Raw genomic sequence first — 16,780 nt, 5'->3', positions numbered from 1 at the left:
TGTTTGACATAACACTCTTTGACTAAATAACCTATTGCATGCATCACCCAGTTAATGCATTAAAAGTAAAACCACTGGTAACCTATTGGTACAAGTTCTTTTCAAATTTTGCTTTGATTGGGCTTTTAATGCTTAATTGAATGAATGTTCATCAAAATTTGCCTGGAAATATTATTTAACTCTAAACATTAGAGATGAGGAATATTACAAATGAAAAATTCGGACACAATACATGTACAATTTTGCATGTCCTAAAATTTTGTGTGTCATCTCAGGTTGATGTACAAAACAAGATGACAGAGGAACAGAAAAATAACTCTAGTGTCGAGGCCGTCCTCTCCACCATCGAAGTCCAGGAGGAGTTGGCTGGAGATGGTCAATCTCTCAAGGAACCAGGTACACCTACCTACCCACCGGTCAGTCGTCAGGTGTAGCTGATGGGTGGTCAAAATTGTATTTATTTTTTAGTAAACTTTAAAATAGACTTGTGATATTTTAGAAGCTGCTTCATTGTACTGATTCATGTATAGGTTGAAATATCCTTGCTTTCTGTCCCCACCTTAAATCAGTGATTTTGAATGAAATCGCTCAATATAAATTTAGATATGTGTAACAGACTTGAATAAAATTTTAAATGTAGAACTGTCTACCTGTACTTTACAATACTGATTTTGTATTAAGGACTGAAGTGGACCTCTATCACATATATATGGACAAGTTTTTCATTCTTTCATTTCAGATGCATGACTCAACCATTTCAGATATGTAGACTTTATTGTAACAGCTTGTGTCTCATTAAATAGGCTGTCAGTTCTCTAAATGTGATAATGACTCCATACCAAGTGGACACGTTGGTAGTATGGAGTCCCAGAATCTAATGTGCCATCAAATGGAAAATCCAAGGTGTAGGACTCTCTTGGTCGGCTGTGAAATTGAGTATCCTGAATGGACTCAGTGATGCTTATTTAATTCACATTAGTTTCATGTTCAAAATCGATTGGTCTGGTGACTCGCTTATTCCAATGTTATGAGTGTGAAATATTATTGATGTTGATATTTGTAGATACTGTACTTGTTGTGATTGACAATATCTATTGACTATGCTCTGTAATCATCCTTTTTAAGTGATTTCTGTGAAACGTGTCTCTCTACTGTTGTGTTCCAGTTTCTTTTTGAATGCAAATATGTTCAATGATAACTATTTGAAAAAAAGGATGAGTACAAACAAATTGAAATGTACATCCTCAAATTTCTTTATGTGTGCTTTAGCTTAGATCCTATAGGAACCTCATGTACACAGTACTTATTGTGTATATCTTACTAACCAAAACATATACTATGAATGTAAATGTTGTGATTTTTGTGGGGATTTAATTTTCGTTATTTTCAAAGATTGAATAAAATCATAAAAAATTGTTTCCATGAAAATAAAATTAATAGAAGAGACCATAGGCCATTTCATGACTTTCGCTAAAAATATGTCCAATTCGTGTCAAGATTTTGGTAAATCTGCAAAAATTTTAACCCTGGCAAAAATGACAACCTTATAGCATAGATATTAGGCTGTGAATCCTGGACCTTGAAAAACTTAAATCACTTTTCCATTGTTGATATAGTGCTACAAAGTGGTAGTCATTGCAGATCTGTATCCTTGCGGAAGCATTTTATATTTTTCTGTGTGTAAAAATATATAAAAGTCTATGCAAACATTTAGTTATTTTTGTCTGATATATAAGAGCCACACATTCAATTGTATGTAAATGCAAGAAATATGATCAAATTTTACCATAATGGCAAGTTTTTATGATGTTGATGTGATATTATGACAGAAATTTATGTTTTTGACAGATTTTGATGTCATGTTCTACAATAAGGAATGTAAGTGACCTGTGATAGTAAAATCCAGATTTGTAGTCTACAGTTATTAACTGATACAAATTGTCAAGCTTCACATGAGTGGCAAGATAGCTCTTCGTGAGAAGGTGTAGGATCTATATTATGAGGAGTTGATGGTTAATTAATGATGTAATTTACAATGATATAACTGATACTGGCCTTATTTATGGATCAAGGGACCCCAGTATACACAAGTGAAGGCTGAAAGGTAGACATTCCACCTATGTACATACAAAAATACTATGTTATCACTGTTATTGCAGTTTGTCATGTCTTTGTGTCTTCAAGTGCTTCTTTATTGCGTCCGTCCAGACAGCCAAATTCTGTCAGGTGATTGTCCTCACACCTGAATGTGTTTTTCAAACATTGATAAAATGAAAGCATGATTAGAATGTGAAATGATATAGTTTTCATTGCCTGAGAATGAAAATCCAAAAATGTTGAATCTTTTTTAGATATCAAAACTGTTTAGGGAAAATTTGTTCTATTAGATTTCCATACTGGTAAGGGAAAAAGAGGTTGAAAATATACTAGACTAGCTTGTAGGTGTTGCCTTGTTTCACTTACAGGTCAAAATATTTCTGTGATCGTTTTGTCTCAAATCGTTGCATCTATCCACAGTATTGCAATGTTAGGTTACAAACAAAACAAAGTGTACTGTTCCATAGTTTGTAGTGATTTTCTTGAATAGTTATTTTCGCTGATATTTGTGAAATCTAGTGATAAGCTGTGCTGTTTATAACACAGAATGTGTACACCTGTACAGAGGATGTTGTGCTGTTTATAGCACAGGTGTACACCTGTACCGCTGTGCTGTTTATAGCACAGAAGTTGTACACCTGTACAGAGGATGTTGTGCTGTTTATAACACAGGTGTACACCTGTAAAGCTGTGCTGCTTATAGCACAGAGGATGTTGTGCTGTTTATAGCACAGAAGATGTACACCTGTACAAAGGATGTTGTGCTGTTTATAACACAGAAGGTGTACACCTGTACAGAGGATGTTGTGCTGTTTATAGCACAGAAGATGTACACCAGTACAAAGGATGTTGTGCTGTTTATAACACAGAAGGTGTACACCTGTACAGAGGATGTTGTGCTGTTTATAGCACAGAAGGTGTACACCTGTACTGCTGTGCTGTTTCTAGCACAGAAGTTGTACACCTGTACAGAGGATTTTGTGCTGTTTATAACACAGAAGGTGTACACCTGTACAGAGGATATTGTGTTGTTTATAACACAGGTGTACACCTGTACAGCTGTGCTGCTTATAGTACAGAAGATGTATACCTGTACAGAGGATGTTGTGCTGTTTATAGCACAGAAGATGTACACCTGTACAAAGGATGTTGTGCTGTTTATAGCACAGAAGGTGTGCACCTGTACAGAGGATGTTGTGCTGCTTATAGCACAGAAGGTGTGCACCTGTACAGAGGATGTTGTGCTGCTTATAGCACAGAAGGTGTGCACCTGTACTGCTGTGCTGTTTCTAGCACAGAAGTTGTACACCTGTACAGAGGATTTTGTGCTGTTTATAACACAGAAGGTGTGCACCTGTACAGAGGATGTTGTGCTGCTTATAGCACAGAAGGTGTGCACCTGTACACTTATGCTGACTGCTTATCATAAACACATGGTTGTGATGTTTTAAACTCGCAGAGGTTATTTCTCTTATGACAATTACATCTTGTATGAAACTATTATACCTGCAATATATCAAGACATTCTTTTTTCCTTCAAATCATTTTTGTCAGTTCTCATTTCACTGATTGGGTTGCTTTTGTGTCAAATTTGTTAAAAGTTCACAGGTAATAAGATACATCACAGGGTTATTATTTTCATCAATATCAAAAGGATTTCATTAAATAAAGAATTATAGAGGTGTGTTTGAGTTGTCAGTATTGTCCAAGACTGGTTGCCTTGCAACTAGTATGCATAAAACAGCATTTATCTATAGGGAATAATTTATATACATAGAAACCTATCTTATCCAACATCCTTAGGGACAAAGAATACTGGTTAGATTACCTTCTAAAAGATATGTGATTTAAGCACTCTTATTAAACAGGATACAAGAGTACTGTTATAAATACATTGTATACCAAGCTGTGTTTATGTTCCAGTATAACAGAAAATGTAGCCAATGATTGCGTTTTATTTAACTATAGTTGATATGTTACATATTTGTTAAGTGCTGTTTGCAAGTCACAAGTTTTGCTATACCTGATCAATTGTACAACAATAAACTCTGTGTTACAGATACATTGTCTCTGTTGTTATTTATTTGGATTGGGAAAAATAGAATTTATCAGGGCTGTTTTTATCAGCAAGCATGATAGCTTGTGTTGCATCAAAGAGATGTGAATAAATGTATCAAAAGGTGTACACCTGTAGGTATCACAACTAAGAAAGTTTGAACATTCATCTCCAAGTGATGTAATAGATAAGAAACTAGAGAATCGATAGAACAGATAGGTGTTCCCGGAATAAACGTTTGTTCCAAAAGGGCTAATTATGAAAAAGAGAGTTGTGGTTCGTATACATTTCTCCATATCCAGATCTATCGACCTTAGAAATTTCATCTTGATACCTCCTATAGTTTTTGTAATGTGTGACGGACGAACAAAGCGGCAACTGTATGCTCTTTCTTCCGGGATCACCTCTAAGTACAAATAATTTGATTTCAAATTTCATCTAGGTAATCTTGAAAAGTGACATTCATATAGATATTGGAAATTTCGATCAAAACCTATCTACATAATATATCTTCTTGTGAGGAAATATAAAACAAAGAATTGTTGGAAAGTCCATTACATCGTGCTTAAATGTGCCCACTGAATCTAAGGATATGAAATACTTAAATAGATACTACAAGGAAAGTGAGAAGTCTAAATGTGCACACTACATCGTGCTTATCGAAATCACTGAATCAAAGGATATGTTGTACTTACCGAAATGCTACAGGGAAAGTTAGATGTTTAAATGTGCACACTACATCGTGCTTATCGAAATCACTGAATCTAAGGATATGACGTAATACTTAAATAGATACAAGGAAAGTGAGGTGTCAGTAGACACAAAAAAGGAGAGCGATGTTGGTGCGATACACTAGAACCACAGCACCAGGAATTCCTAAGGCAGACAAATAAATAAACGTACTGGATTGTTTGGAAACAAACACACCCAGGTTGTTGGATCTTATATCTAACGAGGAAACATACTACAAATAGACTAGGTAAGGATGACCACAGTGTTGTTCTTCTGAACACTGTAATACAACGGTAACTTACAGAAATGTTAGTACTGTAAAAAGTTCCAATTCAAGACTAGTTAGGAACAAATTTACGAACATATGGGGACCAATTGCATATGTAGGATGAAGGAGTAGTTGGGGTCAGCGAAAAATTGGCAATATTGAAGAATGTACCCTTTGAAAAATGAAAAAAGTAATTTTGAAACGTTTGTTCTGTCGATGATTATAAGTTAGAATTCAGAAAGAAATTTAAAAGCAAAACAGTAAAATGTTGCACTTGTTTTCCCCGTGAAAGTGTCAGAATGTCTTACAGGATATCAGTCTTACAAGATAACAGTATGATACTTGAGTATCAGGTGAAAAAAAATTTTTAAAAATGCTTAATTTTGATTTTATTTAACGAGCTTAATACTGCATAGCAACCAAACGAAGAAAAATGACAACCCTTTGACAAAATTTTCGAATTCTACCACATAAAAACGAGAGGTTCACTGCACTTTTTTTGCAATTTTAACCCAAATTGCCAGTTTTTCCAAGATCATCTTACAAATCGAAACATTTGTTTTCGAGTCCTAAAAATCAGAGAATTGATCCATGGGTCCATGAATTAATGAATTTGAAATCTGATTTGTGATAATTCGAGCAAAAATGAATTAACATCAACTTAACAACTACCAGAGTTTTGCGCAAGAGAATCAAAGTAGCGACGAGAAAGCATTGAAATTGTTGCAGTTATTAACCGAATCACGCCGCCATCTACACCGTCAAAAAATGTAGTCCACGGACGAAATTTCTTCAAAACGTTGTATAAAGCACCATCATATAACTCAAAAATCCAAGATAATGAGTAGGAATTAATTTGATACTGAAATCGACATACTTCCCCAATAGATGCTGATCAGAATCCAGTCATTTATAGCTAAAGTTGACCAACGTACAACCAATACCATGCCGTAAGCTCTCGTGGGCCTTGGGATCAGGTGAGCTAACTAACGAGAAAAAATCCTTTTATGTTCCATAAATAGATTCTGTCGACATCTTTTGTCAACAGATCCCTATTTCAACTTAGAACAGATAATAACGGGGCTTAATAGGGAAAAAGAGAGGATTATTTAAATCCTATTTCTCCTGCAGGAATGCTTAGATTTTGCCCAAATTTGGTATGAAGCATTCTTGGATGAAGATGAAACAAAGTGTATAAACGTGGACTCTCGACCCTCTTGGGCAGGAGGTTAAGGACCTCATTATATAGGTGGTAGAGGGTTGGGGCCCCAATAGGAAAATAGATATGTTGTGTTGTGTTATTATCTATTTATAATTCATTCTCCTTTAGTTTTGATGAAGCAATTTCAGCAAGCGAAGTCAGGTAAGCAATACAGGCCCAGGGTGGGCAGCGTCATGTTTGTTGGGCGATCTTGTTTCGTCATGATAAAGCGATGTCGACTGCGAAGGGAAGAGATTTTTTCTGTACAGTGGTTTTGCGTGTAGTGAGATGTCCTCGTTCGTTTTGGTGTAGGTTTGGTTGCTGATGTCAAACAGCCGCCTCCATTTCGACGCTGACACATTTGCTGCTATTCTCCTACAAGAAGTTTTCTGAAAAACAAGGTTACAAGCTCATGGTTTCATGTGTATTTTTAATTGCACACTAAATGCGATTTGCCAAACTTGTTCTTTCTTCTTCTTGTTCCACAGTGTACCGGCATACACAGGCGCGAACATCCCGGGATGAAAATCTCCGTATCAATTGACTCCAAGATGAAGGCTTTCCTTCACGATTTACCTCTAAATCATCATCTGATCACTTAAGCATTCAAGAAGATCTCCTGTAGTAATATCATTTTTGTGTCAGCAGTACATTTCCCTCCGATTTTGCGAAGCGAATTCAAACCGATCGCCGAGAAATGACGGCATTTTAGCATTGTTTAATCGTTTTCTCTGTGAACGCCATTACTGTAACACACAGGATGGTTTGTCTTGTTGTGTTTTATATTCGAAAGCATGGCATTATATGTTGAATATTACATTTCCATGCTTGTACAATGTACGTAACCTAGGAAGGCAAATATACGTAGTTTCACACATTTCATTTGATCTTACATCGTGTGTTTGTTTGCAAAGTGCATTCCAAACAGTTCAGAAGTTTAAATACGCAAAACTGATATTTATTTAGAAAAAAATCACATTTAAACGTCACACTCATTAAGGTAGTGCTAGAATTGGCTGCCACATTTGATTTCCATTGAATATCAATATTCGTGTGTTATTCTAACTTTAATAACATGGTTAAAGTATTGCGTGGCTTTAGACATGTGACGTGATGCTGGTTTAACAAATAGTGTTTTTTTCACCTAATCTCCCTGATGGAAAACCTGCATTGCTACAGTCACTTGCTGTTTTACAAGAGATTGAAATGAATAACAGTATTATACTGGACTAACAATGATATTACTTCAACTGTAGATTTATCAGGTCGAAAAGGTGCGGGTTTTCTTTTCACATTACTAAAATTTCCTTCTTGTCTATCCGTTTAGAATGGGTATATAAAACAAAAGAATTAATTGATTTCCAACAAGATTGCCGTGTTATTAACATGCCTTTTCCTCGATCTCTTATAATCCCGAGAATTACACCAGCGGTTTTATCCTCGACTGATTGGTTGAACTTTCCCCGTTATATTTCATTAGATGCCTATTTAGGATATGAATCTACGTCCGAAATCCAAGCCCCCATCACACACACATCCATCACAAAGCCCAACGTATTGTGTTATCAGCCCGTATGGTACGTCTCCCAAGCCGACTAAACGTCTATCTGACACAGATTCACGCGCTCTGATGTCCCGCAGACGCTTCAGCATGAGACCAGGCGGTCGTTCTAATCGGAGTCTGTCAGAGAATTCCCTTCTGACCTTCTCCGGTTTTTGTCAAATTAATTCAACTTGCTTGGAGTCAATAGTCCTTTGCTAACGTGCATGCATATTTATGACAGAGAATTTTCCCACACTTTCCTTATCTTAATAAGAATCACCAGAGACGTAAACATAACTATATAGAACCGAAAGGTAAGTTCTGCTAATAAGGTAACTTGTATATAGATAAACGCCTTTCGAAAAATACCGGTCTCAACATGTATTGAACAGGTGATAAAGCTTACAAGTGAAATCAACTCAATTTTAAGAGAGGAGGTGAAATCATCTCAACCTTAAAGAGGAGGTGAAATACACTCAACCTTAGGAAAGGAGGTGAAATCATCTCAACCTTAGGAGAGGAGGTGAAATCATCTCAACCTTAAAGAGGAGGTGAAATACACTCAACCTTAGGAGAGGAGGTGAAATCATCTCAACCTTAGGAGAGGAGGTGAAATACACTCAACCTTAGGAGAGGAGGTGAAATCGTCTCAACCTTAGGAGAGGAGGTGAAATCATCTCAACCTTAGGAGAGGAGGTGAAATACACTCAACCTTAGGAGAGGAGGTGAAATCATCTCAACCTTAGGAGAGGAGGTGAAATACACACAACCTTAGGAGAGGAGGCGAAATCATCTCAACCTTAGGAGTGGAGGTGAAATCATCTCAACCTTAGGAGAGGAGGTGAAATCATCTCAACCTTAGGAGAGTAGGTGAAATCATCTTAACCTTAAGAGAGGAGGTGAAATACACACAACATTAGGAGAGGAGGTGAAATCATCTCAACCTTAGGAGTGGAGGTGAAATCATCTCAACCTTAGGAGAGGAGATGAAATCATCTTAACCTTAAGAGAGGAGGTGAAATACACACAACATTAGGAGAGGAGGTGAAATACACTCAACCTGAGGAGAGGAGGTGAAATACACACAACATTTGGAGAGGAGGTGAAATCATCTCAACCTTAAGAGAGGAGGTGAAGCCATCTCAACCTTAGGAGAGGAGGTGAAATACACTCAACCTTAGGAGAGGAGGTGAAATCATGTCAACATTAGGAGAGGAGGTGAAATACACACAAACTTAAGAGAGGAGGTGAAATACACACAACCTTAGGAGAGGAGGTGAAATACACTCAACCTTAGGAAAGGAGGTGAAATCATCTTAACCTCAAGAGAGAAGGTGAAATACACACAACATTAGGAGAGGAGGTGAAATACACACAACATTAGGAGAGGAGGTGAAATCATCTCAATCTTAGGAGAGGAGGTGAAATCATCTCAACCTTAGGAGAGAAGATGAAATCATCTCAACTTTAGGAGAGGAGGTGAAATCATCTCAACCTTTGGAGAGGAGGTGAAATCATCTCAACCTTAGGAGAGGAGGTGAAATACACTCAACCTTAGGAGAGGAGGTGAAATCATCTCAACATTAGGAGAGGAGGTGAAATACACACAACCTTAGTTGAGGAGGTGAAATCATCTCAACCTTAGGAGATGAGGTGAAATCATCTCAACCTTAGGAGAGGAGGTGAAATACACACAACCTTAGGAGAGGAGGTGATATACACTCAACCTTAGTAGAGGAGGTGAAATCATCTCAACCTTGGGAGAGGAGGTGAAATATACTCAACCTTAGGAGAGGAGATGAAATACACACAACCTTAGGAGAGGAGGTGAAATCATCTCAACCTTAGGAGAGGAGGTGAAATCATCTCAACCTTAGTAGAGGAGGTGAAATCATCTCAACCTTAGGAGAGGAGGTGAAATACACTCAACCTTAGGAGAGGAGGTAAAATACACACAACCTTAGGAGAGGAGGTGAAATCATCTCAAACATTAGGAGAGGAGGTGAAATACACTCAACCTTAGGAGAGGAGGTAAAATACACACAACCTTAGGAGAGGAGGTGAAATCATCTCAAACATTAGGAGAGGAGGTGAAATACACTCAATCTTAGGAGATGAGGTGAAATACACACAACGTTAGGAGAGGAGGTGAAATACACACAACATTAGGAGAGGAGGTGAAATACACACAACCTTAGGAGCGGAGATGAAATACACTTGCACTGATCATTGCATGATCGAAATAAAGATAATCGGCTGCGATGCTTTAGACTTTTAACAAGCGATGATCCATAGATAGATGGATAAGATTTATCGTTCGATCATATAACGACAATTTCATTCTGCTATTGCGCCGCGTCACTACCACCAACATTACACACTAAACCGAGTCATAGAATCACAATGGAGATTTTTTCGACCATTTTCCCGTTTACGGAAAGTGTTGAAAGTTTCCGATTGTTTACAAATTTGTCCCTGTTAGGTGTGTGTGTATTACTAGTATTTTACAGACTATAACTGGTTTGGGTTATAATGAACGACATAGAAGCTAAAAAATAGTATAACCAAATCAAACGAATTTGTTGTATATCACATATAATGATCACTACATACCTACCCGTAAAATTAAACTAGTTGCTAGACTTCATCTGTGAAAAAAATCATAGATGCCTATGATATAAAATTAGTTTTATGATATATGTCACAGGAAAGGGGTAAAATGTTTTCTCGTCTTACCATTGTGTTAAACGTCACAGCAAAGGGGTAAAATGTTTTCTCGTCTTACCATTGTGTTAAACGTCACAGCAAAGGGGTAAAATGTTTTCTCGTCTTATCATTGTGTTAAACGTCATAGCAAAGGGGTAAAATGTTTTCTCGTCTTACCATTGTGTTAAACGTCATAGCAAAGGGGTAAAATGTTTTCTCGTCTTATCATTGTGTTAAACGTCACAGCAAAGGGGTAAAACGTTTTCTCGTCTTATCATTGTGTTAAATGTCACAGCAAAGGGGTAAAACGTTTTCTCGTCTGATCATTGTGTTAAACGTCACAGCAAAGGGGTAAAATGTTTTCTCGTCTTATCATTGTGTTAAACGTCACAGCAAAGGGACAGAGTGCTATCGTGTCTCTTAATATTGTTTTACACGTCACATCACTATAATGGTGTAGTATTCCGGTTGACACAGGGAATTGTTGTTTCTCAGTTACACCATTTAGATGTAAGACCTTGTACGGTCGTATTTTATATGTAACTTCTTATCATCAGTTACGGGTGAAATGAATCGTCCATCAATACAAACATATTATTGTGTTTTATGCATTAGAGTTTGGTTTAATATGAAAATAATCTAACTTACCAAACCAGGAAGAATGGATAGCCTCCCTTTGTTCGTAGTTTTTAGTTTCCTATACTCTGTATAAATAAGACACATGTCTGAGTCATACTATGATTTTTGTACTCGGTGTTTGTATATTCATAAAGTTAATACAATGTAATAAATCAACCAGAAAAAAATATCACAAGTTTGGGTGGTTTCAAGTGATAAGTGACAACATTTAATCAATACCTTGGTAGTTAACATGTAACGCACGGCAGAGTGATGGAGTCGTTCGAAGTGAAGAGAGAAAAATATTCGATTGTAATTCAATCAATTTGTAAATAACTAATTCTCAGTTGAAAACACGTTTCAATAGTATCTGCTGAGCTATAGCCTGATTGCTATTTTAATTTTTTATAACAAAATTTAATGACAAAAAAAATCGTTGTTATTGTTTTGTCCATCATTAAAAAATTGTTCCTCTTTCAGATGATAAAAACACTTTTCATTCTTTTGTGGTGTAAATTATGGTAGACACGAGACAAACAGATTCACGTATAAGACTCGAATATCACTTACTTTAATTGGGAAAAAGGTGAGAGTGTTTCGGAATTATAGGAAAATTAATACATACTTGGAATCTTTCCTAGATTGGTTTAATGGAACTTCCACAACTATAACCGGCATTATCAGAACTAATAATTAAAACAGGGATTTGTCAATAAATTCCAACCCGTTATCTCGAACTCACACAATTCGAAATCTCGTTTAATTCGAAGTACATCCTCCGTTCTGGCAAAATTCTACACTAAACATTCGAGCTCACACAATCCAATACTCGATAACTCCGAAGTTTTGCCATAATCGAGATAATGAGGTTCAACTGTATATGCTTTAAAATTCTTTTTATTTCCATGCATTATAGATGAACATTGATGATCTACAATATATATATATATATATATATAAAACCATTATACATACTTACATGAAGGTCTCCGGACTCTCAATAAATCCTAACTACTAAAGTATTATTAGGTGACACCGGAGCAACCTCCATTTGCGTTAAATCTATTAATATTTTTATGTCGTCAGCAAATCATCAGTTCTTGATCTAGTACTTCTGTTACTGAAAAGTAACATTGTGTGTAGAGAATAACAATCGATACATCAAGAATTCTTCCTACATGATAAAACGTTACCATAACTTATCAACACGTGTGTATATATATATATATATATATCATGTGTTTTCCAGTGTTTTAACTTTCTTTTTCTATATTTACTGGTCACGGAGAATTCACCACATTTTCAATATATACGTCTATATATGGTGTTGTGCACATCAAATATAGTTAAAGTCAAAATTATGCCATTTTTTTTAAACATGTTGCGCTTCTGTCATGCGTAGAAAGGTTCCACTCTGCAACCATATCAAAACGTATTTTGCTAATATCTATACGAGGTGAAAAAGATCCACATTTTTCACTTAAATCTTCACCTTTACATTCTCTCATGTACTTATAGTTAGTTCCATACAGAATTCCCTTTTAGCAGGAAATCTAATTTAAATTTACTAGATACGTGTGGTACTAAGAGATTGTAAATAAGAGAAAATCTACCATCCCTTATCGCCACATCGATACTTCGACAGAATTAACATACCCTTTAACCAATCCATCAAATAGAAAGATGTTTCTATGCTGTGGATATTTGTCTGTAAAGTAATCTCCTACATACAAGTATCTACTTCATGTTAATGCCTTTTTCGTTGTAATCAGGTCATTGTAGGTGTATTGTAGAAGACTTTTTGGAGGTTGAAATAACTTGAGCCCAATTCATATCTAAAATTTCTATTGGCAATTAATATGTTTCAGATAAGGAATTTGTGCCATAATGTGGATCGCGGGGTACGTATGTTAACGTCTGGAGGTCACTAACAGATGTGTTTTGGACAGGATTATGACTTAATAAGTAATATCATCATGTTATTAGCCGTGTCATTGTTTATGTTTTCATCGGAAACCTTTTTTCTGAAATTTTAGTAACATATTGTTGATTATAACTTATTTTTTGCCAATGAAATAATTGTTTATTTGTCATCTCTAGCTAGTTAAAGAAACCCGTCCTAAGTCTGTGTAGGGTTTCCCTACAGCAGATGCCCTAACGTAACATTACATTGCAGAAGCTGCGAGGCGACCGACCGCCAGGCAGACGACTAAACCATAAACAATCTTACTATTGTTCAGTCGATGTAATTTTAATCACCGATTTTATCATTGGCATAACTTTGTCGACTCTTTGAATAGCGTTGTATAACCACAATTTCTAATTGATAAAAAGTAAACTGCCGTACGCTGAACGATATCACAGTTCAAATCCGTTCTATATTGCGCAGTGGTGTTTTTTATGCATCAGAAGATACGCCGCTGTCAAACGTTCAAAAGACGTGTCTTGTGTGATATGCACGGCATTCTGCCAGTCACGTGAACGCTTAACGTTTTCTTCATTCATTCGCAATAATAGGATAATATCAAGGGAGAATAAATTTCTGGAAAATATAATTAAAAACTAATTACCGGGATATTAGAGAGCCAGTGACCGCCCATGTTTTGGTAATGTATAACGGGAACATCGACTAAGTGGTCTTAGATGTGACGCTGTATGATCTAGAGGTCACAAGGACAATGACCACGGAAATTAAATTCAAGACGCGCGGAAGAAAACAAATAACGAAAAATAATTATAATGGAGTGGCTAGGTGTATCTTTAAAATCCCTGTTAATTAGAAAACAATGGGAAAACAGATAAATGAGGTCTGTTTTAATATTTTTTATTTTCCTATAATGCGTGGAGTAGGAACGTACAAATTGATAATGGCTGCCTCGTTAGAATTGACTGCTCTGAAGTAGACTAATTTTACGATTAAACATCTTTACTGATGTATTTAAAGTACGAACTTAGTGAACGTTCTTATAATCTCACAATACATGAGTGTACTTATAATTTTATGGTCAAGTAAACACAATTTATATGATTACTGGATAGTATTTATGTAAAGTCGCCACTCATAGCTGGTTAGTTTGAGTGTGCGTACTCGCTGAAATGATAGTAACATTTATTGTTACATAGATGCCTCTGTCTACTTTTCAGAACAATTTGTTTTTCTTTCTTGTTTCGGTAGTTATTATTACAAAAAGCTAAGAATCAGAGGTGGGTTCTTAGTGTAGGAAAACTCCGTGGTAACAAAACCCCATGTGGTCGGGCAGGGTATCTCATAATAATTCAGGTTCGGTCAGGAAATCGGACCCAAACTCCCAAGGCGAAAATGAGAGCGTCGCCACAGCACGACCCGGTGACTCGAAATAGGAAATAAAAACAACAGGAGGTCTCTATCTGCTCTTTGTCTGCATTATCGTTTTTATGTTTTATTTAAAAATAGATACATAAATCAATCATCAAATCATCATCCTTATCATCATCATCATCATCATCATCACCACCACCACCACCACCACCACCACCATCATCATCATCATCATCATCATCATCATCATCATCATCAGCAGCAGCAGCAGCAGCAGCAGCAGCATTTTAATACATTGTAAAATGCATTATAAATAGAAATCCATTTATCTAAATATGGTAAAGTTTGATCGTTATTTAGTTTTTTAAAATCAGAAGTGTGTTCACACAGTACTGGAATCGTTTGTCATTTGTATTTTCTGGGCTCGAATACTTCAGAAAGACACAAGAAAAAATTAATATATGGAACAGACTAAACAGAAAGAGTTTTTCCACTTATCTACTGTAATGCTTGAAAATAAACTCTACTGTAGCGGTCTAGATCGACAAATTAAAAAGAATCATCTACAGTTTGAAGAGACCCAACAGAAGTCGGTCCAAAGCAGTCGGTCTATGCCTTTGATGTTTAATTCAGCAAATTCAAAATTGATTAATAAAAAAGCGCAACAGAAAGTGTACCCCTTAAAGTTTACCTAATTCTAATGTGACAATGGCCCTTTAAGACGTTTATTAGACTGAAACTGCTGCGAATTTGGGAAGTCGTTTATGATACAATACTGCTGTGTGTCATCGTATATCTCTTCTATGTCAGACAGTTGTTCAGTTTTTGTTCTCAAAATCGGCACAAATGCAAGTTTAAAATTTGATTAGCTGCTCAGTTTTCCGCCATTTATGCCTAACACCGCTCTTAGGTAGAGAGAGAGACTGTTATTTGAGTTTAAGCTCTACGTAAGTCGTGAGTTTATCATCCTTTCGAGTTTTATATAAACATTATTTTTCGTCACCGTCACATCTGTCAATCAATCGCAACCTTTCGACTAATTCCGTAAAGACTCGTCGGAATAGGCCGAGACTTTACGAATATTCTTTCAGTGTCTGGAAACTTCACGAGCCAATGACAGGTGCTTCAGAAATAATGCATAAATCAAGCATTGATTTGTGTGATTTAAGTCTTTATACAACATCATGTATTCCGGCTTACTACTTTGGAGGCTGATATATGAGGTAAAGCTATTTTGGAATCTAGTTGACAAACTTCTAAGATCTGCTGAATCAGCATAGATTGAGGCCCATTTATATTTTGTACTTTATACTGTCACTTCATGCCTATCGTTTGACAATTCAACGATACACCCTCCTCATGTTGTGTTTCTACACTGACAAGCTGATAATATATTATAGGGCCTCTCATCCCTGTAATTTTACGTAGTCAAATCTATGTTATGGCTGTCCGAAATTTTACCGATTGTGTGCGTGACCATCCGTTGTCAATTTTTCTTTGTAAAGTCACTTAATGTTTGTTCTTTAAGACAATCTCACCATTTAAACAACGAAGTAGGATCAACCATCAAAACGAATGTTTTCCAAACATTAAGCATCACTGACAGTCTCGTCGAGTTGACCACCCCGTACCTTTGTGTAAATAATGTACACAGAAAAATGTAGCCTTCTACATCTAAAACAAACTATGAGGTCACTTGGTAAAGATTTTTTGAGAGGGAGACAGGTGCGAACCATAGGTCAGTGTATTGGCGCATGTATGACTCCTTCTATAACAGAGTATAAATTTAAATGTATTTTATTTGGATCCTTAATTTACACAAACGAATTAGTTTTTAAACCCTTTCTCCATAGAGTTGTACAGCAGGCAAATATTTTTTAATAGAGTGAATATTTTACTCCAATGTGGATAAGATTTTCCGACGTCGACGGCAGAAATTAACGTGAAGTGTTGTTATATAAATCCGTTAAAACTTTACTTACGTGATGGAATTTTCTGTAACGTTTCATGTTACGTCCATTATTACCACTGTAAAACGAAGAATCTGTTTTACACTTCAATTGCACGATTGGTAACAGGAGTTACATGTTATAATTACGCAGATTTTACTATCACTTCATTTATTGCTGTTTAATGTCAAGGCTGCAGTCTGATTTACCCACATTCGTCCTGCTCTTCTGATTTACTTCCACTTGTGCGCATCAAGTTTGCTTTCTTCTATGCGTTGTAAATGAAGTAGGTAATAAATGAATGTAATATAA

The 16,780-nt window shown here is 36.2% G+C and overlaps 1 protein-coding gene across 4 annotated transcripts in view; it reads left to right on the top strand.

The window, feature by feature from the left end:
* Positions 1–4,159, top strand: part of LOC132544706 (pericentriolar material 1 protein-like) — a 40,387-nt gene extending 36,228 nt beyond the window's left edge. For 2 of the 4 annotated variants that reach the window (XM_060208346.1, XM_060208345.1), the window contains exon 37: positions 276–4,159. In XM_060208346.1, coding sequence (XP_060064329.1) covers positions 276–434 — 159 coding nt within the window. In that variant the 3' untranslated portion in view covers positions 435–4,159. The remainder of the gene's footprint in view (positions 1–275) is intronic. The other 2 variants (XR_009554010.1, XM_060208347.1) reach the window with 2 other exon arrangements.
* The last annotated feature ends 12,621 nt before the right edge of the window (positions 4,160–16,780 follow it).

This window comes from Ylistrum balloti, unplaced genomic scaffold, assembly GCF_031769215.1.
Source record: "Ylistrum balloti isolate Yb309-2 unplaced genomic scaffold, AGI_CSIRO_Ybal_v1 Utg369808, whole genome shotgun sequence".
Lineage (NCBI taxonomy): Eukaryota > Metazoa > Mollusca > Bivalvia > Pectinida > Pectinidae > Ylistrum > Ylistrum balloti.
The sequence above is the reverse complement of the archived record's forward strand: the minus strand, read 5'-3'. Positions and strand labels throughout refer to the sequence as shown.